The sequence below is a fragment of the Melospiza melodia genome, chromosome 5, assembly GCF_035770615.1.
Source record: "Melospiza melodia melodia isolate bMelMel2 chromosome 5, bMelMel2.pri, whole genome shotgun sequence".
In the NCBI taxonomy this organism is placed as follows: Eukaryota; Metazoa; Chordata; class Aves; order Passeriformes; family Passerellidae; genus Melospiza; species Melospiza melodia.
This window is the reverse complement of record NC_086198.1, coordinates 17,051,489-17,073,906: the sequence shown is the minus strand read 5'-3', so window position 1 is coordinate 17,073,906 and position 22,418 is coordinate 17,051,489. Positions and strand designations below refer to the sequence as shown.

At 45.4% G+C, this 22,418-nt stretch overlaps 1 protein-coding gene across 1 annotated transcript; it reads left to right on the top strand.

Annotated features, from left to right (window-relative positions):
- Positions 1–38: 38 nt before the first annotated feature.
- Positions 39–21,994, top strand: CXXC4 (CXXC finger protein 4). The gene is made up of 3 exons (XM_063156438.1): positions 39–844; positions 929–1,110; positions 18,357–21,994. The coding sequence occupies exons 1-3, from the start codon at positions 40–42 to the stop codon at positions 18,399–18,401; spliced, it is 1,032 nt and encodes a 343-aa protein (XP_063012508.1). The 5' UTR covers position 39; the 3' UTR covers positions 18,402–21,994.
- The last annotated feature ends 424 nt before the right edge of the window (positions 21,995–22,418 follow it).

Here is a 22,418-nt window from a genome sequence, read left to right as displayed (position 1 = left end):
TCCCGTCCCTTCCCGCCGCCCCCCCCCGCCCCGGCCACCATGAACACCAACGTGTGCGTGGAGAGCGGCCCCAACCCCGAGGCGCCGGGGCTGCCCAAGGACAGCCACCTGCCCGAGGGGGCCCTCAACAGCCTTGTGGATTACAACTCGGAGATGGAGAGGTACCGCTCCTTCGCCACCTTCTACAAGACCAACGGCGGCGCCTTCCCCCAGGCGGCCAAGATCGCCCGCATCACCACCCCCATCTTCCCCAGCGCGGCCGCCGCCGCCGCCGCCCGCATCGGCATGTCCCCCTGGAACTGCGACACCGCCACGGCCGCCGCCGCCACCGCCATGCTCTGGGGCAGCGGCGGCGGCGGCGGCGCGGCGGGCGGCGCGAGGAAACCCTCCTCCTCCTCCTCCTCCGCTGCCGCCGCCTCCGCGGCCGCCGCCGCCGCCTCATCGCTGCACGCCGGCAGGGGCGGCATGCACCACCGGAGCGACTCGCAGCGGCTGGGCAAGCCCGGCTGCCCGCCGGCCGAGCAGCCCGCCCTGCCCATGGCCAACGGCAACTTCCTCTCCACCCTCGCCCCCGAGCACTGCCGGCCGCTGGCCGGCGAGTGCATGAACAAGCTCAAGTGCGGCGCCGCCGAAGCCGAGATCATGAACCTCCCCGACCGCGTCGGCACCTTCTCGGCAATCCCGGCGCTGGGCGGCCTCTCCCTTCCCCCCGGGGTCATCGTCATGACGGCCCTGCACTCCCCCGCCGCGGCCTCGGCCGCCGTCACAGACAGCGCCTTCCAGATCGCCAACCTGGCGGACTGCCCGCAGAGCCACGCCTCGGCCTCGCCCGCCTCCGCCCTGGGCGCCGCCGCCGGCGCGGGGGGCGGCGGAGGCGGCGGCGGTGGCGGCGGAGGCGGAGGGGGGGCCGGCGGCACCGGCGGCGGAGCCGGGGCCGGGGCGGGCAACCCCGCCAAGAAGAAGCGGAAACGCTGCGGGGTGTGCGTGCCCTGCAAGCGGCTCATCAACTGTGGAGTCTGCAGCAGTTGCAGGAACCGCAAAACGGGACACCAGATCTGCAAATTTAGGAAATGTGAAGAGCTTAAGAAAAAACCGGGCACTTCGTTAGAGGTCAGAGGAGATGATTTCTTTTTCCCCAGCCTCCCGCCGTCCCTCCTCAACCCCCTGCCCCCGCCCCTCCAGTGCTTCTTGTCTAGCTTCAAGATGCAGCATCCCTTCTCCGAGGCCTCCTTCAGGCTCTGAGGGAGCCCCCGCCGCGGGCGCGGCTCCCCGCGGCGCGGCCCCGCCGCCCGCCCCTCTCCGCCCCGCAGGGAAGAGAAACGCCGCCTCCCGCGGCGCCCCGCCGAGCCGGCCGCTGGCCCCCGGCCCCGGGCCGAGGAGGGACGGCCGGGCGGCGCCGGCCCTGCCCCGCCAGCTCGTGGCCGTTACGGAACGATGCTAACCTGGTTTACCTGCCGTGCTGTTCCCATAAGACTGCTGGCTCTCTGGTTCCTTTTTGTTTTTCTTCCTATTTTTTTTTCATTTTTCTCTCTCCCGTTTTTTTTCTTTCGTTTTTTAATTAATGGCAATCATGACGATTTTGGGCGGTTTGTAGGAGCGGGGAGGTGGGAAAGGGAAAGTTTTAGCTGAACACCAGGTTTTCACTGTCAGAATTTCAGGGAAAGCAATGGCAAGTTCTTCTCCAGGTTGGCTGGTAGCAATGTGTCCCAGACAGACGACGGGCCACGGAGCCCAGTAGTAGGAGAAAGCACCCAAGTGATCTCTTTGGCAATGTCTTTTATGAAATAACCTGCTCGTGGTGTATTAAACACAATGGAAGAATAGCACAGGTATGACTGAACTGATTTCTGGCTGAACTGTATGTACGGTTATTTTTACAACGTTTCCTCGGAAGTGACAATGTATTGCGTTCCCCAAAGCTGTAACAACAGGCTTTCAGATTTGCTAGACGTACGAGAGACAGGCAGATCCCGTGTGCAGACATTTCGGTTATTGTATTGGGTACGACAGACAATGGGAACCAAAATACACAACCGTGAGGAAAATGGCAAAGGGATGGTATCGTTAGGGGAAGGGAACAAGTGAGAGGAAAGACTAGTAATCATACTTAATTCCTTGTCATTATAAAAATTACAGTGTTGCTGGTTCGACACACATCTCGGATGCATCTGAAGGTGTCGAGGTTGATGGATTTAGTACAGAGGAGTAGTGTGTGGCGGGTGACGCCAAGACTTGTAGTCACAGAAATCAGCAACTAAGTGAGAAATTGTAACTTCCCTCTGTGTGTGTGTGTGTGCCTGTGTGTGTTTGCATAGCGGTTTATTCCCTTGCTCATTGCTCGCAGGAGCTGTCTCCAAGAAGAGATGGGATGAGGGATTCCAGGGAAAAAGCAACACTTAGAGCCAATTAATTTGTTCTGTGTTAAATAAATTGAGATAATAGTGTTGGTATTGACACTGCCATGGGACAAAAGCAACATTTAGGGGTTCACTGACATTTGGCTGATAGTATTAACTCTTTCCTAACCAGCCTCATCAAAACAACTAATTCCTTCTTGCAAGAGTGAACTGTCCTTGCTGAAAGTTTAATTCATAGCTCTGCATCCTTTTAGCTATTTTTTTTTTTGTGAATGGTGACCCAGCATTGCTAACACAAAAACCAGGATGGGCTTCCCAGGGATAGAAACTAGACTGGGTTTTCAGCTCTTGTTTTTCTCAATAATATGCCTTTGGTTTTGTAGCAAGTTTGCAAAAAGGATAGTTAACACCTGGTCTATTAATGCTGAGTATAGCCTAAAAGAGACTCCCTGAACCATAGGCATGGAGAATTCCCCCCACACTGCCTAGCACTGAGAGTGCCTTTGTGTTCCAAGTTCCCTCATTAGGCTTGCAAACCAGGGTGCTGCTGGGATTAAATGTTTGTGATAAATGATAGGTTCTGATGGTTTATCGATTTGTGCAGAAAGTGAGCTATCTCTGGAAGAAACACATTTGTACATTATCAGATCTTCCTATGGGTTTGTGTGCATCTCTGAGCACTTTTCCAGAAGTTCCTTGCTCCTGACAAAGGTGTTTGGTAGTGTTAAAACTTTTCAGGCGTGCTATGAGAATGCCTCCCATTAAAATTGTTTAACCACTGTGACTAGTAAAACCCATGGTTTAATTAGCCACTTGTGTGCTCTCATAACCACTTGCCTTCACTTCTTTTCTTCATTCTCTCTTTCCCCCACTTACTCTCTCCTGTTTGTGCTCCGTCAGATACGTAAACACAAAAGCTCCTCTGCTGCTGTACTGTGACTCAAAGGAAACAGGTTTCTCTTTCCAGCTGTGGAGATGTCAGTAAGGCATCACTTCTCTGCAGGTCATGGCCCATCACAAAGTTTTGTCACAGGATGTGGCTAATTTCTTTACAGAGGTGTGGTTTGTCAGTAGGAGAGGAAGAATAACTTATTTACATGGTGTTTTCCTTATGCTTTCTTTCTTCTTTATAAAGAATTAAAATTAATAAAGTGACAGAAGGGCTGTCTACAGCACAGGTGCAGCAGCAGTGGCTGTGTGGCCACCAGCTGGAAGGGTGTCGGAGCGTGACAGGGCCTCCATGAGGGCCCTGCAGCAGTGGTGTTGGTGTTGGGGCTGGGCAAGGGCAGCCTCCCTGTAGAGTGAGTGCCTGGAGTGACTCCTGGCCTGTGCTCCCGGGGAATCCATCACTCTGCGTGGATGGTCCCCTGGCACCTCGGTTGGTACACAGCCATGGCTATGCATCAAGGATTGAGGGGCTCACCTTCCACTACACACTTAGGTGATTCGTGAATTGTGCTCGACAGTGGCTGCAAAGTGCAGGGGGGATTTATAGCAGGGGGTGGAACCATGTTTAAAAACAAATGAAAAATTAGAAAAATACCAATAAACTGTGAACTGGCTGACCTCACGGAAACCATTTCTCTCTTTTTCCTTTAAATCTCTTCTACTGGTGCAATGAAGGCATAGAATATAACTCTCAAAGATAGTAGGTGGAAGTGAAGACAGATCACGTCAATGCTTTCCAGTTCCTGACCCTTGCATTTTTCATGGAATGCTTCTCGCCCAGCATTTTTTTTAAAAACACTTGAATTATTTTTTCCTACTTTTCTTGTACTGTTTTCACATTAAAAGTGTCCCGATGCTCTAGTATTTTTCATAGAATGTTATTATTACTAGGAAATTTTATGTACGGCAATAATAAATCTATAAAAATCAGATTGACGTCACATTGCACACTGCCTACTTGTGTATGTATATTCTGTGTTCATTCAGATTTACAGTGGGTTTAAAGAGACATAATCTTTATTTACCCATAGAGACTACTTATTTTCCTCTGATTGGTGCACATGTCTGTAACTTCTGCTGCAGGTTATGAAGATTAGGTGCCTGGTAGTAGTTCACATCCTTCTCTCTTTTAAGCGAACCCCATTCAGTGTGTGAATCTCAGTTGCCCCAGTGCTCATTTTCATTAGCGTGACAGCGAGTTCAGGCAGAGAGGCTGACTTGCGTTGGCAGGGGCTGAAGGCTCCTGCCAAATGTGAAATATCAGCTGTTTAGGCATGCTGTCATCGTAGCGGGCACCGCTCGCTCCCTTTGTAGCAGCCCAGCTAATTGATATGTGCGCTATTAAAGTGAGCGTTTGCATACCAACCCGACTGAGTCAATACCAGCCTCCAAATCCGAGGCACTTGGCTGAGCTGCGCTTCAAGCCAGTGGGATTTTGAGATGGCCTTCTCCAGGGATAGGTTGTGATGATTGATTTCAGCAGGAACAGCGTCTGATCCTGCAAGTCCTAACACCATATGGCATTGCCACTGGGGAGAGAGGCTGCGCTGGCAACCTCCGAACCTGCACTTCGTGTTGCGGTAGCGCGTGCGAGCGCTGTTAAGGGAAGACTGCTGAGCTCTGTGGATAGGGGTCAATTAGTAGGGGCCTCAGAGGAAGCAATTTCCCCGCTGTCTATCTGGCTTTAAATTACATGCACAAGTTAAGTGACGGCATGATGGAATTGAGCAGTGGTGAGGGGGAACTGTAAAGTCTGATAAGAAGCAGGCGGCTAACACGATCCAGAGGGCTAACTGGAAGGTGGAAAGAAAGACCACCTTGTAGCTCGTGTTGCTGTTCATCGCCAAACATCAGCAGGGCTGCTCTATGACAGGCTGTCTCTCCTGCCTGCCGCTGTCTCGTGCCCCTCCATCTGGCCGAGGCTCCCTGTGTGCATGTGTTAAACACTTTGCAAAAGGGCAAAAAAGCAGTCCTTGTTCCCGGGTGTTTACAGCTGGAGCAAGAACTGCCATCTGCCCCAAGCGCAATTTACATTGGCGTTGGCTGCAAAGCCCTGGTCAGCCCTGAGAGCTGTTTTTTCCCTTCTTTCCTCCTTGTTTGTGACCCTGGTGCTCTGCCAGGGTTCTCTTGTTCTTCTGTTCCCAGGCCTGAGCCTAGAGGGAGTGTGCCTGGTGCAGGAACTGGCTGCTAGCACCACAAGAGAGCCCTCACTGGGTGACTGTGATGCTCGTGCTTGGGGCTTCCAACATGGTGCATGTTCCTGCTGTGACAGTGTGAGCAGGGAGGGGAGGAAGTGAGAGGCAGAGCTAGAGCTGACCTTTGTTGGACATTTTGCCTTGAGGTTTTGTCACTTTCATTCAGATACTGCATGTCTGGGATAAGCATACGTTCTATGATGAGTTTTCCTTTTAACCTCTGGAGGTTCTTGGGGCAGCACCAGGCCTCCTACTGCCACCTCCAGCAGAGACCAGAACAGCTGCATCTTTGCTCACCAGTCCCTGATCTCTGTTGCTCAGAAATCTCTTTGCAGGGAGTTAATCTTCTGCTTTAGGTTCACATCTTGCAGGGCAGGAATGTGCTGCAGTTGGTGGGAGTCATGGGGTGGAGGAATATGTTTAGAGCCCAGAGGAGACAAACTTTTAGTCTCCTTGCAGTTCTGGCAGATGACTGAGTGCAAGTGATTTCCTCTGAAATGTGGTTGGATGGTGCCTGGTTTACTGTTTCATGTGTTGTTGTGTCCCTTTCCTTGCAAAGCAGAGCAAGTGCCCAAACCCCATGACATTACTGTTCAGTTTCGAGTATAAATGGCTGCTTGATACACTGCGCATGCTGTTGTTAAGGGGGGGCAAAACTGAAGTTACTCCTGCATAAGAAAGTCTCTTGGTGAGATTTGGTACTGAACTGAACAGCATTTGAAGAAATTCTGCAAAATTGTAGGCTAGTCAGGGATTTAACATCTTCTTTCATACACACACTGCTTTCTACTTGCATTGAAAATGGCTTGCTTTAAATCATTGAACTATGATTGCTAGTGAAATTGTCTGTATGGTAAGAGAGGTTAACTGGTTGCAGTGGTTCTGAATTTTGATTGCACTCAGTGGTTCTTTGCATGGTTTTCTAAGTACTAGTATAGGTTATACACTTGGAACATCAAGATTCTGTGCCAGACTCTGGATTTCAGTGTTGTGACTGTTTAATCTATTTTTTTAAGCTGACATAATGAAGTCTCTATGCACTGTTTAGGCTGGTCAAGCTACATGTGTCATGAGAAAGATGATGAATGAGGGTGGTTTGGGATTTTTTTGAGCAGTAATTAGCATAATAAATGTCTTTTTTCTTCTTTTTGTTTTTTTTTTTTTTCCCTCCAAATCATCTCAGTCACTTTGAACTAGATATTTCAGTTAGAGGTACATAAAACCATCATGACTTGGAATCCTATGCCAGCTACAGGATGTTTGGAAAATCTTTTCCAATTCTGTGTTTGTACAAATTGTTGTAGACTATACACATCATGCCTGATTCATATAAGGAGGCTTTGTTTAAGTTGGTAGATATGTGAATGTCATGCTTCATGCCACTGATTAGGGGTGGGCAAGAGTAAGGAACAGTCTCAATTTTTGCCTGCTTATTCATGTATGTTTGTATTATCAGATCTTGGGGTCACTTTCCATGCAATTCTGTTTGCTAAGTGCATACCTAACATCTTTACTGAAGTCAGGGAAGACCTTGCTCACTTGGAGAATGGGTTAGGATGTCAGCAAGCAATCCCTTGGTACTGGGGAAAGAAAAGGAACAGAAACCTTTTTTTTTTTTTGTCAGAAAACAACATCCTGGTACTGCTTTTTGGGTTTTTAAAAAAAAGTGCCCTAAAGAGTTGAAAAAAAGTTGATGTTAATTTCTGTGTGCTGTGTCATGTCTGGCAATGACTAAGAACAGGTCTTTTCCAAATACCCTAAAAATTTGTATTGTTAAAAAGAAAATTAGTAGTCTTCCAATTCTTAACATGCATATATTTTAAGGGTTAGGCAAACCCAGAATGTACACCTTAAAGACTCATCAAATACAGCATAACCCTTTTGATCACTGGTTGCAATGGGAAATGGCTGCTACTTGCATAGGTATAAGTTTTTTGGATGTAACTTGTGTTACTACAGCCTTGTTACTGGTGGCTAATAATTCCTAAGCCACCAACTATGTGCTTAAAAACTGGCAGCAGACACCATGTCTCCTGAGGAGTGCCACCACCCAGGGAAAGCATTTCTGTGCTTCTGTAGTGCCTATGGTTTTGGTAGCTCATCTGCTTGGATGATTGTACTGAACCACAATGTCTTGAAGCATGCGGCTTCCTTTGACACCTTTTCTGCTATTTGAGAGCCCTGACTGCATGTCTGCCTTCTCTCTTCTTTTGGGTACTTCAATTGTTTTCCACAGTCATATCTTGTTCAGTCACATGCAAACACCTGTCCTGAAATTGAATTACTCTGCAGTGTAATCTAAAGTCATCCCCATTTCAGCATCCTGTGCTTTCTGTTGTGTGTTGAGTTATGTTGCACTGTACTTCAGATGCGACAGCCATTTAATAATGTTGAAGCCTTAGCTCTGCAGGGGCTAAAAAGATCCCAGCAGGCTTGTTAACTTCTACTCTCAGACATTATGGGGAGTATTTTTTCCTCCCTGGAACACTTCGGCATCCTCTTAATTAACACTATAAAAATCCATAGCCAGGTATGCGTGAAGCCTGTTTAATTCTTTTGCAGTTTTCCAGAGTTTCTCTGGTCCTTCCTCTTTAACCAGACAGCAGTGCCAAGTGAGATATGAGAACATAAAAGGAATAAAGGCAGCCTGGGTCATGCAGGATACTGTGTTCTTGTCAGGCAGCATACTCATCAAGTGCCTTTCCCATACCCACAATAGGATCTTATTTTTTCCTTGCTCTACTCAGTATTTCTCTTTATCTCAATCTCTGAAGTGTTGGGCATTTTAGAACTTTGCACCTCTCTTTTCTCAGGACAGTATTCTTTTCTGCTTCACACTGCTGTGGTCATGGTGTCTGTTGTACTTCTACATAGGATCCCCACTAGCTGGTATCAGACTTCATTTGACTAGAAGTGATCTTTCTATATATTTGACTAAAAAGCCGTCTGAGACAGAGATGAGAGAGATTATTCACTGGTTTAGGAGGGAAGAAGCAGTATTAAAATTGGAGGTGGAGAGAAGAACTTAATAAATACTAGAAAATGGGGTAAATCCAAGGGAGTTCAGGATGGATATCAGTTAAGATGAAGGCAGAGGAGAAGGAAAGAAGAGCTGCAGAGTGCTCAGACAGAGGAGAAACCCATAGTGGCTGAGGGTTGGTTATAACGTCTGAAGCCTCAGTGCGGGGATGCCTGCTCCTCCACAGGGGTGACTCAGTTACCATGGGACAGCCTGAGCACTGAAGGGTGCAGTGGTAGAGCTGAAGATGCCCTGAAATTTCCCTTGCTAAGAAGAGTGTGTGTATACACCTCTAATATGAGGTGTATTTGCTGCCATGAGTAATAAATTAGTGTTCAGGTGAGGCAGTTGAAGAGCTCACCAGTAACCATCTTCCCAAAACTTCTGCAGGGGAAGGCCAAGATTTCACAGAGCTGAAAGGAACCTTGATGAGGGTAAGCAGGGATTTCCCCATGTCCTTGTGGATATCATAAACCAGTTTTTAAAATTAATTTTGAAAAATTGACTGGAGTTTGTGGAGAGAATTTCAATATCAGGGTGAACTTTTGGTATGGGTGGAGTCTTGTCTTCCAAACAAGTTATTCAAGGGGTAAGAAAATGAGAAAGGCATACACACAGAAAATCCAACAGATATGAAAGAGACAGGGGAAGCTTGCAAAGGAGAGGCTGAAAATGATGATTTCTTGCACGAGGACTTCTTGGTCTTAAAGATTTCCTTGGTGGTGTGTACAGAAAAGGAGAGGCAAGGAATATACAAAGGATATACATTTTTAAATATGTGATCTCCAAAGCAAGTAGTACTAGTAAAAAAAGGCCTTTAGTTTTAAAGTAAACAAAATGGGAGAAAAATACATTTGGAAGGGTTGTGTGGCCCACATGGCAGGGGGTGAGGGAGGACTCAGTTACACCATCTTAGTAATGGTGTAAAACCCATTCCCTCTACATCACCAGTTCATCTGAGCTCTGGGAGGCGGTGAAATGCTTGGCTGGTTGCTTGGAAGCTGATGTAGAGTAAATTGGAGGTCAAAGTCCAGTGAAGGTCACAGTGTCATGAAAATAATTACTGAGATGGGTCTTAATTGTCATCCTTGCAAATTTCAGAAGACACACTCGGGAAAGAATGGGAGTCAAAACCATTTACAATGTATTAATGTCTCCCTCAGCAGTCAGGAATTGTGGTGACCTGTTGTATGAGAGTGTTGCTGCTCCTCTTCCTGCATCGAGTCAGACAATGCATGGTGCTCACCTTGATGCTTGGCTACAAGAGAGCCAGACTGGCACCTGTGATGGGTCTTAGGCATTGGCTGGTTATACTCCCTCAGCTCAGTGCTGCATTTGAGTAATGTATTTCTGTATTTCTCCTTCAATTTTTTTCTTTTTTTTCTTTTTTTTTTTTTTTTGCAAGCTTTGCAGAAAAAGAAATAAGCAAGCAGAGACCAAGAATTTAATGGATATATTTTTCACTGGCTCTTTTATCAACAGCATATGAAAAATCCCAAAGGACAGAAGCAGTTAGCTAGCCAATGAGGCATCATAGCTGATTTTAGGTTCCATGCAGGAGGAAAAGATACTGAAGCCCCAGCAGCTCAAAGGGAAAGAGATTTAAATTTAGGTTTGGTACTAAGAAACGTGCCTCTCCTCTGCTTGGAGACCAGTCTGTAAGAGATTACTGTACCCCAGGGCAGCAGTTTGGAGGATGATAGAGATGTCAGCCTGTGAGTGGAAAGACTTGTACCACTGGATGATGAACCAGCAGGGATTTCTCATTAATGGAATGAATGTTAACAAGAATAATTCTGTTTTGTGAGCTGGTGTGTGTGGGAAGGATAAATGATAGGGGCTGATGGATGGTCTTCACAGAGATTTGATTAGGGAGAAGGTGAATGGCAGTGTGTGTGTGAGAGAGGGGGAGGCGTGTGCACGTGGTACATCCATTGCAGTAGGCAGGCACACTTCTAGTTGATGTCTGCCAGAGAAGTCAGCAGAAGTAACCAGACAAGTCCTAGGCAAAAGCAGAAGCTGAGCACTGGTGTGGATATTTCATTTTTAGTATCCTGTGCATTGTAGAGTCTTGGGTTTTATGTTGCATGGTGGTAACAAACCTGTATCCAAGAATTTCTCTCTAAAACTTTTGTCAGTAACAGAGCTTTCTGCTAATAAAGCATTTGACTATTGATATTAATTCCCACAGTCAGTATGAGAGCACTGAATGACATCTTTTCTGACCTGCTTAGTGTCATCTTTGTCTCTGAAGTAACACTCCTAAAGCTTATATGAGCCTTTCCCTGAAAAAGCAGGAGACAGGCCAGACCTTCTGGTTGAGAGGCCAGGCAGGCAGAACCAGCAGAAACGATCCCTCATCCTTGCCTGAGGCCTTCATATGCCGCTGGAATGCAAATAATAAATGGGAAAAGGCAAAATAGTTACCTAAGCTGAGTAGGCACTCCAGCAGACTTAGCAGCTCCAGCCTCAGGTACAGGGCTAGCTGAGAAAGTGAATGAACTGCATGAACTGCTCGAGAGAGGTGTAGAAATAGGGAAGGAAAGGTGAATCCCTTTGACAGCGAGATGTCTAACCCTAACCCTCACCCGAAAAGCCAAACCTCTGGTACGGTCCTTTGGCGAGAAGCCATGAGGAGCTGGAGCGCGGCCATCTGGAGCCCAGGGCAGGGTGACAGGTGACTGGAGGAGTTCCGGCCCTCTGGCCCCTGCTGCCAGCCCGCCTGCGGCATGCCAGGCTCGGGGAAGCCCGCGGCCAAGCCTGCTCCCCTCGGGAGCGAGCGAGACGGCAGAGGTGGAGACTTGGCTCCGTCCCTCGGCTCGCTGGCCAAAAGGGCTGCGCTGGCACAAGGGAGGGAGTGCTGGAAGGCGTCCACAGGCAGCTACTCCAGCCTGGCAGGGGATGGGCAGAGGAGGTGTGTTCCTTCCCAGGGCTCTGCCTGCATCCATGTGCCGTGTGCCGGTACCCTCTGCACGCCCCTGCAGTGCTTTAGTGACTCGGGCTGGCCCCTGGGGGTGCTGAGGCCCATGGTGGAGCATGGGAGCTGCTCCCCTTGGAGCTGAAGGTGATGCTCACTGGCACAGAGTGGGGCTCCATCACTCCTGGGACTGAGCTGTTTTTGCTTTGACAGCATTAGTCCAGATTCCTTACGATTTCTAATCTATGGTTGCCATCTGTTTTCCCCAATGGCATTACACATTTTTTCAGATCAGGACCCTATTCCCCCAAATTTGATCTCATCTATATAGTGAAAAAAAAAGTTAATATATAAAATAAATTGTGGTGTGCAGTGAATGTAAATGAGGGATACCTTTGCTCCTTTTTCTTCCATGGAGAAACACATTACTTCTCTGACTAATCCTATTGATTTGGCTGGGGAGCTATGGCCTGCTGCTGATGTCAAGTCCAAGTGGCAGGATCCGGCTGTACAGTGGCAGGTCTCCGTGGCCGTTGGCACAAATGCTTTATTCCCCAGCTGACTCCACTGAAATCTCCTGAGGTTACCTCTGAGCTATTTGAGAAGAGCTGGGTTTTCAAACCATGACCCTGACTTAGGAGTACATTTTAAAAATTTCTACTTGCAATGTCCTGTAGCAAAGGTTTACTTTTCACTCGGTGAAGCTGGCGGCAGAGAAAGTCAAATGAGTTTTCCTAATCTGGTATGTTCTAAATCTGGTTTGTCTCAAATACAGCCTGAGAGATATGCAGTGCAAGTGGAAAAATAACTGCCAGCACGCAGATGCGTGTCCTCTCAGAGCAAATAAAGCTGACTTTTAAAATGAATGTTAAATCTCATCCTTGGTATGAAGGGAGACAGGCTTGTAGTTCAGGTATGGGGAGAGATGTTTTAAGGTGGGCTGTGGAAGAAAGCTCACCACCAAACTTCTGACCCAGCATACATGTCCCTTTTTATCTGCTAAGTCCAATAGTAAGCTTGTTATTAGAGGACATCTGTTACTGCCTGATAACTCGTGCAGCAAGCAGGAGCACAGCGTTGGTGGGCAGCCAGGGATTTTGGCAGCTGTGGGGAGCAGCAGCTTCGTGGACTATTTCACACCTCGTCCAGAGCTGGGTCAGCACATCCCTCCCGTGGGCCTGTGGCTGGGTGAGAGGATGCCAGGAGTGGGAGGGCTATTTCTGCACGGAGCTCCCCTGTGCCAGCTGGTGTGCACGTGTGCCAAAGCCTCATCCACGCATCCTCCTGCAGCCACAGCTGGCCCCTCGGTGCTGGGTCAGCGTGGTGGGTCTCCTGGCATGCCTCCAGGACAGGCAGTGCAGCAGCTGAGAGAAACGTGCCACACACTGGGTTCTGCTTTTTCCTTCTGCATTTCCAGGGGATGCAGTTCACACACTAGTTTCTTGCCCCTAAGCCTCCTTGCCTGAAGAAAAACATTCAAGGAGACTGTGTGAGCTGAATCTGAGCATCATGAGGTTTTCCCCAAAGTCGTTGCTGTAGGTAATGTATATTTATGAGCGGAACAAAGTGGGCTGCAGATACTTTGAAAGGCTGCTTTCCTCTCTGGTTGGCTTAGCATTTAGGCAAGTAAGGAGTGGAGATGCTGTCCAGACTGCATTTGCCAGTGGCAGAACAGGCTGGTGCAGGACAGATGGCATCTTCCACCTGCCTTCCTGTGTGTCAGGAGATGCTGATGCTCTGTGGTTCAGGAGATGGTTATCTTCCCAGTACCGAGAGGGAGCCTTCAAGAAAACTGGAGAGGGACTTTCTACAGGGGCACGTAGTGGTAGGAAAAGGAGAAATGGCTTTAGACTGAAGGAAGGTGGGTTTAGATACATATTAGGAAGAAACATCTTATGCTGAGGGTGTTGAGGCACTGGAACAGGCTGTCCAGGGAAGCTGTGCGTGCCTCATCCCTGCCAGTGTTCAAAGCTGAGTTGGATGGGGATCTGAGAAACCTGGTGCAATGAGTGGTGTCCCTGCCCATGGCAGGTGAGTTGGAGGTGATCTATAAGGGCTCTTCTGACCCAAATAATTCTATGATCTTAGGGTGCTCTGCAGGTCAGGAGACCACATCCCTCTGCTAGGCTTTAGCCCATCACAGTGTAAGACTGTGATTGTCTGTGTCAGTGTAAGACTGTGACTGTCATTCCAGCAATGAGACTGTGCCTGTACAGTCTCAGGACTGCCCTGAGTGCCCTGAGCCCAGCTCTTGTGTGGGGAAGAGTCTTTCCAGAGAGGGAAATTGGGGATGGAAAGCAAGTTTTGAATTTACACCAGAGTTTGTATTGTTTATGTATGAGCAATGCTGATGTCATTTCCAGGGTGACTGTCGGACACCTGCATTAGCTTGTGGCACTAGAAATACAAGGTGTGACATGAAGTAAAGGCCAGTTTGCTTTCCTGCTGGCAGTCATGTGGGCTCTGTGAGACAGATGAGGTGCATAGCCTGCATTCACACAGTGTAAGGAAAGCATACATGCACTGGTTTATGGCCAGTGGTGGTCAGTGTTTGCTGGGCCGGGCTGCTGATTGATTCAAATTGTATTTCATGCAGCGGCCAGGACTTTTTAGCTGAATTGTTTTGGCCACCACAGAGCACCAGATTTCTCTATGTCTGACCATATATCTCTTTCTCAATATATATAGATATATTGAGATATACACACACACACACATATACGTTAATATAGGTGTATATAATTTACCAGGCCAAACTGCTCCTCTTGTGCGAGGCACTTCAAGGAGGGATTGCACTCCAACTTGAGCAGCTCATGTTTTGTTATCTGCAGATCTTGGTAAGCTCACTTTTCCCTGTGTTGCTAGTCCTGCTGCTTTGGGAAATCTACCAGTTTGATGTCATTTGCCATGTGAATTTCTGATTCATTAACGCGCTGTGTATTTCTGTGGTTGGATAGGTCTCTGTAAAGACCACCAGGTAGCCAGGATTGTGTTGGACATAGCTGTAGACTTCCCAAAGACCCTCTGTTGAGCTGGATTGCTTCCAAGGCTCCTCAAGAGGAGTGAGGAGTGCCACATCTGGCTAATAATTTGCTGTAGCCAACATGTGAGTTTACTTGAATGAGAGCAGGATTTTTGCTCATGGATCAGACATCAAAGGATTCTTACATAATGCAATATCTTTTAACATTGGTAAAGTATTAGGTCATAATCATGTAGTGCTCTGATATATTTTATTATTCTATTTTATTTCTGAATGTGGTTCACCTCAAATGATTCCCTAGCCTTGTAGAAAATAGTAATAAAGGTGACTTACAGTGAGTCTTGGTTGGATAGCTCTGAATTTTTCCTGCACCCTAGCAGCAGCAGCATTCCAAGCAGGTGCAGCCAACTTTCCTGATTCCTTCTATCTGTATCACACTTTTCAGGTGAGTGTGAGACTCAGAGAGCCGAGGAGAGAGGATTCTCTGGCAGATGGGGTAGGCTTGAGCTCACCAAGGGCTGGGCCGGGCAAGCAGGCGGGCCTTGGATGAGCAAATCCTGCTGTCTGGCATCCCATGCCTCCTTCAGTCGGTCACCCCAGAGGGCAGTGGGAGGCATCATTCTTTACTGAGTGCTTTCCTGTGAAAATGCAAGTGTTGAAACAGACTTTGGTGAGGAATTTACAGCTCCTGCCAGCATGCCGTTTTTTATGTGTTGTGTACAGCCAGGGTCTGCTTTTACATTTCCCTGTGGAGCACCCAGACAGATACATTGGTATAATTTTTCTGCTTAATTGAGGAGATTTTCTGTTGGTTTCCATTGCCTGTTTTTTATCTCTTTTCTCCAAAAATGTGGCGTGCTTGGTTCCCTATATGAAACTCATTTTTCTAGGCAATAATTAGATCTTCTGATTTCAAATATTCGAGCTACTACTTCTGCAGTGAAAGCTGGCACATAGGGAGCAGAATGGAAAGGTTGCAAGTGTGGAGGACATTTCATGCCGGGTTTGTGTAGGGATAAATCCTCTCCAGTGCCATGCTTTATGGCATTACCTGCAAGGAGAAGCCAGGGCTGCAGGTTTCTGAGCATCCTCCTGAGAGCAAGGCTGCCGTTTGTCAGCATTTGCACCGGCGCGAGCAGTGAAGGCTTCTGCAGCAAAGCTGCGCTGATCAACTCTGGTTCTGCTCCTCACCACCCCTCCCCAGGCTTCCAGGGGGATCTGTCTTTCCTGTCACTCAGGATAACCATTCCCCACCGGCAGCACAGAGATCCAGAAATGCACTGTAGTCTCACTGAGAGTTTGATTCCCTAGCTGGGAGTGCTGGGTTTATACAGCCAAGCAGCTGATGGTCATTACACTTCAACTTTTGTGTTGGTGTGCTGAACCTCTAAATGGGTTGAAGGGCCTTTCTTTGTCTGCAAATAACCTTGACCCTTGGAGTGGTGAAATGTATGGATTTCATTGCATGTACTGGTTAGGATTTAACATTTAACTTGATATAGCTGTTCAATTTTAAAAGATTTCTTTTTTTTTCTTTTTTTTTCTTTTTTTTTTTTTTTTTAGGGTGGATTGGTAATTCATTCCCAAATTGGTAGTTAGCACAATGGATATTTAATTGTAAATGTATATCTTTAATTAGAACTTGGTACACAGATGCAAAAATTCCTTTTCTTGCAGTTTTTCAAAAGCACACATATTAAACCACAGCCTTGCCCTTCAAAAATACTGTTCTGTGCATTTAAAGGTCTGAATGACCTTTTAATCAGACATTGCACCTTTATTTCCAGCTGATATGACAACGTCTGACAGTAACTCAACCTGATGTGGCTAGAAAATAAATAAAAGCCGTCTCAGTCACTATGTCTTTAAATCTCTCTGTCTAGCTGTGGTTTTGTGTTCAGGCAGATGGACCCACAGCAGAATATTACATTTAGTTTTCAAGTGAAGACAATGTATTGAGTTTAATATGTTTGCATGTTTGACTGTTCTTTTGAGGTCAATTTAGTCATACGATTGTTTCCTGCCATTCCGAACTCCAGCCTCTTCTGCAGCCAAGCTCTTTATAAATTATAAATCTGTAAACCTTGATCTCAGCAGCCATCTTACAGCCCACACAGACTGCTGTGGATGGTCTAGAAATTGCATTAGCTCTCCTCAGCGTGCCTGGGTGCGAGGGCTGCCGTGCTCTGTCACTGCTTGTGCTCATGCTCACCTCACATAAACAGGCAGAGCAGGGACTGGTAAAGATGGATATGAGCAATTCCTACTTTTGCACCATCAACACAAAGAGAGCTCACATTAGTCAAGGTGGTTGTATTCAACACATCAGCTCATTGTCCTTGGAAGTTAATTTTCAGATGATTTATTGAAGTGTAACATTTGTGGAGGGGGAGTGGATATTGAATTGACAACAGGTCAGAGTTCTGATAATACAGCAGAATTATTTTGATCTCTGGTATTTCCAAGTGCTGAAGCAATAAACATAACAATAACAGCTCCCCTTTCATGCGGTTTTTACAAAGAGAGAAGCTGTGTACTGCTTGAGCCTGTTTATCTTAAACTTGGCTAATTATTCAACAAAAAATACATGCCATACTACTGAGCAGTTCCCTGGAATTCAGAAAGTAATATTTTGACACTAAGTACAATGCACATGTACACTGCAGGATCCATGGTCTGTTGGATTTTTATGGAAAAACTAGGAAAACATTAAAAAGGTCTTCCCTGAAACAAAAAAAGAACTCTTTCAAAAAGAGACATGTACTTAAATGTGCACCAGCAACATCCATGAGAACTTCTTTGTTACAAATATTCATTTGGAAATTTCAAGACCTTTGCTTTTAGGAGATTTTTTTTTTCAGATGTAACGCTACTGTTTTGTGGTAGTTCTTAATGAAACAAATACTTGTAAGCTGGGACAGACTGATAGAGTGTCATGTTAGGGTTAGTGTCACTCTCCCCTCCCTGCACAGGGCAGTTATTAATTCTGGAGGAAAGAGATGTGGGTCCAGATGCATGGGTTCAAGGGTGTTTTCATCATCTTTTGACTGAAGAAAATTGAGGATGAGAAGTTCCTCACAAAAGTGACGCAGCCCTTGCAGGCTCAGTCCCTTCAGCCTCTCATGTAGGTTGTACTTCAAAGCTGTGAAGGGAATTTGCTGTTACTCAAATGTGAATGGAGGCACCTGGGTGCAAGTGGGTATCATTTTCAGGGTGCAGCAGGTGGGGGAAGGAGGGGGGCAGTAGCTCTGTTTACACAGGACTGTTTCTGTGTAAGCCAAGGTTCTGCACATGTGTGAAAGAAAGGACAAGGGCGGTCTGGGCAGCACCCCTAAATCAGCACAATGATTCCCTCACTGGAATGAAGTCATGGATGTGTTTTCAGTTCTTTCTGCATTGCCACATAAATGTGGGACAAGGTGAGGTTTCAAAATGCCAACCTCTCCTCCTGAGGTGTCTGCAGACACAGCACACTTTCTGAGTGACAGAGCAGGGCCTTTGCTACTCCCCTGTCTCGAGCATGGTCTTGCCAAAGCGTCTGTTTAACCCAAAACCCACCGAGCCATAACTGCGTGCCCAGTATGCCGGCTCAAGGCAGGAACCATTGTACAACTCTGTGGTCATTCTACAAGCATTGTCTGTTTTCCAAATATTTTTTCTAGAAATGTTTACATTTTCATGACTACCTTGTTAACAAACTAAGGAGAAGTTAGCGTGTTAGGTGTGTTACATACTGAGTACGATGTATTGCGTGTGATCCTAAAATGGTGTGTGTTTGGAGAAGGATGTTTCTATTAATTGTCAAGCAATGGGAGGCATCGTGTTGTTCCTAGATAACTGAAAGTATGCCTAAAATGTAAAGGAAAAGAACAACTAGAACTCAAGTATGCCAATGCCACAAAAGAAAGCTTAACTTGTTTTCTTGCTTTTTTTTTAGAGAACACCTGTTCCCAGCGCTGAAGCATTCCGATGGTTCTTTTAAGCAGTAGTGTATCTTATTTTCGAGGCAGTCCGAAGTGAATGGAAAGCTAAAGTCTTGTTTTAAGAAACTGCTTAGTCCACCATTGAAGAATATACTCAGATACTATTTTCATTTATGTATAGGGGTTTCCTCAAAAGCAAAAGACAAAAACCTGTGAGCCTGGGGAATTGGCCAGCTTCTTCACATTCAGTACACCGATTCTTTCTTTGATGTAACTTAGCTATACTAGTGAAGTTGTTGTCTATTTTTAAAGTGGCTGTAAAAAAAAAAAGTTTGGGTAAACCCCTGCTATAAAGTCATGTATCTTTGAAAAGTAACATATCTATACTTCATTTTTAAATATATGTGTTTCAGTACTGTAAACTGTACAGATAGCCGCTTGTATTTTGTGTGTTTAGACACAAGGAGACAATCATGTCTGAGCATCAATGGAGATAAACGGTTTGTACACAACAGTGTGGTTCTGCAAATTGAATCCGGAGCAATAAATTCTAGCTTTAACTATTATTTTGCTAGTTGTTTAGCAGCAGCAGCAGCAACAGCAGCACTGTTTTACCATGCATCCTTCCATAGAGACTTGATGCCAAGTTTTCCAAGATAAAAAGATTGTGATGCATCTAGCAATTACCTTCTGTTGTGGTGTTGTGAGAGGGGAAGACGTAACACTTAAAATTAATCTTTCAAGCACTATATTAGAATAGTGGTTTGTGCACTTGCATTGCTTCCAAAGGAACTTTACAGAGGGGTATCTCTCCAAAAATGCTGTCTGGTGTCTGACTCATTTTTCACTGTGCCCAGCGTAGGCAAATGTGCAAAACTAGTCATTTAAATAAAGGTTGTTCTAGGCTACAAACCAGAGTATGGGACCTTAGGAAAAATGATGACTCAGTTTAATTACCCTTCACCTACAAGATCTTATGTAACATTTTCAGTCAATGGAGTAAATATTTTATAAAGTGGATTGCCATATTTTTGGTTCTGGTGGAGCTCTTCACAGTTAAGTGAGTTTTGACAGTTGGACTGGTTTAGGTCTCACTTGCACTTGTGCTCATTTGAGAGCCTGGATATTTTTGCGGTGTAAAAAAGATTTTTTTTTTATTTTTGTGCTTTAAAAAACAGACCACTTCTCCCCACATGTTTCTTGGTCCACTGATCTCGGCTTTGCTGAACGACTGGTCCCTTAAGCCCTTAAAAAAATGCTTTGCCGTTCTTCTTCCTGTTCTAGCTGTATGGAAGAAATGTCTACACCATGGAAAGGCAGCACACAGAGGGATATAGCTGACATGCCATAAAAAATAAGGAGAATTCTTTACTTAGGGATACTTACTATCAGTCGATCATCACTTTTTATCGCTTGGCTTTGTCATACCACTCTCGAGTGAGAAGGCCATGCCACCAAAGTAAGTGAATGCTGTTGTGCCATGTATCTGATAGATTTATAATTTTATACAAGATAGGCCTACAAGTAGTTTCACAAACAATGTGCTGGGCATGGAAGTAACCAATTAATGTTGCACAGCACATGTAAATCTCCTACTGTTTCAGCACTTTCTTCAGGGTTTTGCTAAGTACTTCAGCCTTTGGCCCCTGGTCACACTTACTTGATGAAGCACGAGGGATGGGTTGGGAATGCTCCAATGGGACTGTGCAGGTGGGGAAGACGCCAGCTTTGGCAAGCGAGGGCTGGTAGGTGTCAGGAACAGCCCAGAAAGTGAAGACCAGGGGATGGAGGCAGAGAAACCTCCTGAAGTCACATGTGTTCATCAGCAGGACCGGGCAGAGCGTGGGTGACCCAGGGTAACTGGAGGGCACAGTTGGGCTGGGCTTACACCTGCGTCCTCAGCTTAGGGTCAGTGCATGTGTCAGTGTCCTTGCGTCGTACGACGTCACGTACATGGCTTCGGAGGTGGAATGTCATGCTTAAAATGCTTCTATCATGGTGTCCCTCTTACAGTTTTTGAGATCCTCAGTTGTATACTCATCCAATGCCCATTCAATGAGCTTTGTGTCTGTTTGTAGGGCAGCTGTGTATGGATTTTTTTTTTTTGTGTTGGAGACTTTTTGGTTAGGGGCCTCTGTTACTGATCATTAGACCAATATGAGCTCTGCAAGGTCTTCTCTACCAAAGTGCTGATTGACTTACAAACTGAAGCCTTATTTGCACATCTGGCTGGTAAGCTTGCCTTGCTCTTTGGAAAACTCTCATTGCTCTTATAGAAGCAGACGCAAAGTTAAGTTCAGGATACATTAGGTGTACAAAGATACTCATAGCAATGTACTTACTGTCTAATACCCTAATGTTGCATGTCTTGTGGTTCCTTTTTTTTTGTTTTGTTGTTTTGTTTTAAAGAACTGCTGTATCTGTAAATTGTAATTTTGGTGTTTTACATGTCAATCCAAAATTGTTAAACACACAAACAAGCATACCTGTTAATTATTGAAAATGAACCAGAGGTGATTTTTCTTTGATTTACCCTTATGGTTTTCATTTCAGAGGTTGTTGCTTTGCACCATCAGGTTTTTAGATTCTGCTGAAACAGTATTTAATATGATGTAGTGTGCATAGAGCATTTTAATTAGTGATGTTTGAAGAAGGAAATCCATTTTCTGGCCTGTCTCTCCCCACCCCTCCCCATTTATATACATAGTTGTCAGTCGGATTATTGTCAAGTTCTGATTACCAAATTTGTGCTTTTCACAAGGTCCAATACTGTTTTCCAGTGTGAAAATTTGTATTCTTCTCCGTTCTTCATTCTCACAGTGAAAAGTAAAAAAAAAAAAGGGTGTGGGCAAAAAAAAATTAGCAGAACTCTGTCTTCTAGGTGTGAGTGAGTGCTAAGCCTAGTGGAAGCATTTTTGGCATACCCCAGATAAACTTATGAAAAATGGTAAGCTTGAAAGGGAGGCACACGTACCCATTCTGTCAATTAATAACAGACCCTCCCTATGAGGGAAAATACTCCCTTTTGTACAGACCCCCTGGTATGTAAGTCCTACAATTAATGTTGAAGAATGTAAAGTCTTTAAACGGGCTATATCTGTAATCAAATAATGAAGAAAGAAAGTAGTTAAATGAACATACCATTCAGGGTCGAATGCATTCAGCAAAAAGCAGTAGTGGGTCTTTGATCATGGTTAGATGCATAGTGATATCAAACAGTGGGTTCTCATGTAACAGCTAAATGTTTCAGATTTTGTTTTTATTAAATTTGGCAGTTTCACGCTGAGCTCTACTGTATTCTTAGTGAACAAAAGACAGCTCCTATGTTAGAAAGTACTCCATTTTCACAATTGCAGGGAACTAGGAGGGTATTTTCAGAAACATGGGCCACAGAAATGTACTCCTTCCACAGTGTTCTCCTATTTCTGAACTGTGCAGTTATCTATTAAATTTTCTAATAGATATTTGTGTAAGGTGTATGTATGCTTGTGCAATTATGGAAAAAAAAACAGTTTTGGAAAACAGTGTATTTATGAAAAAATAATCACTTATGGGGCATGTACAAAACTGTATAAAAACATTCAATTTGCCCAGTAAAGTTGTTTTTTGTGATATTTCTGTGTTGTTGAATAAAGGACTTTAGTATTCAAAATATCTCTCTTTTTCCATAAACAGGTCCTGTTTGTGGGATCTTAAACAAAGAAAACCTCTTTTACAAAAGAACCCTCAAAATGAGCGAGAAGGTCCAAATGCTGACCTCAGTCTTGCATGTGGGAATGAATGCTTATGAAGTGATGGTACAATAGCCACAGAGCTTATTCCTTCTCAATTGGCAATTGATGGAAACCCCATAAGTTGTATAACTGAAGGTAACATCGTACTCTGGATTTTTTTAAATAGCAGGAAAAAATACTGCCTTTTCTTCGACTAGGAATGTTACTTGGAGATTTTGAGGCTTTGAAAGGTTAGTGAAGTAAGAGCAAAGCTGATTACAGAAAGCCTTAAACCCATTAGTGCAGACCTGTGTTGTATAAAAAGAGTGGACTAGTGAGGGTGGTGTGATAAATTAGCAGTTA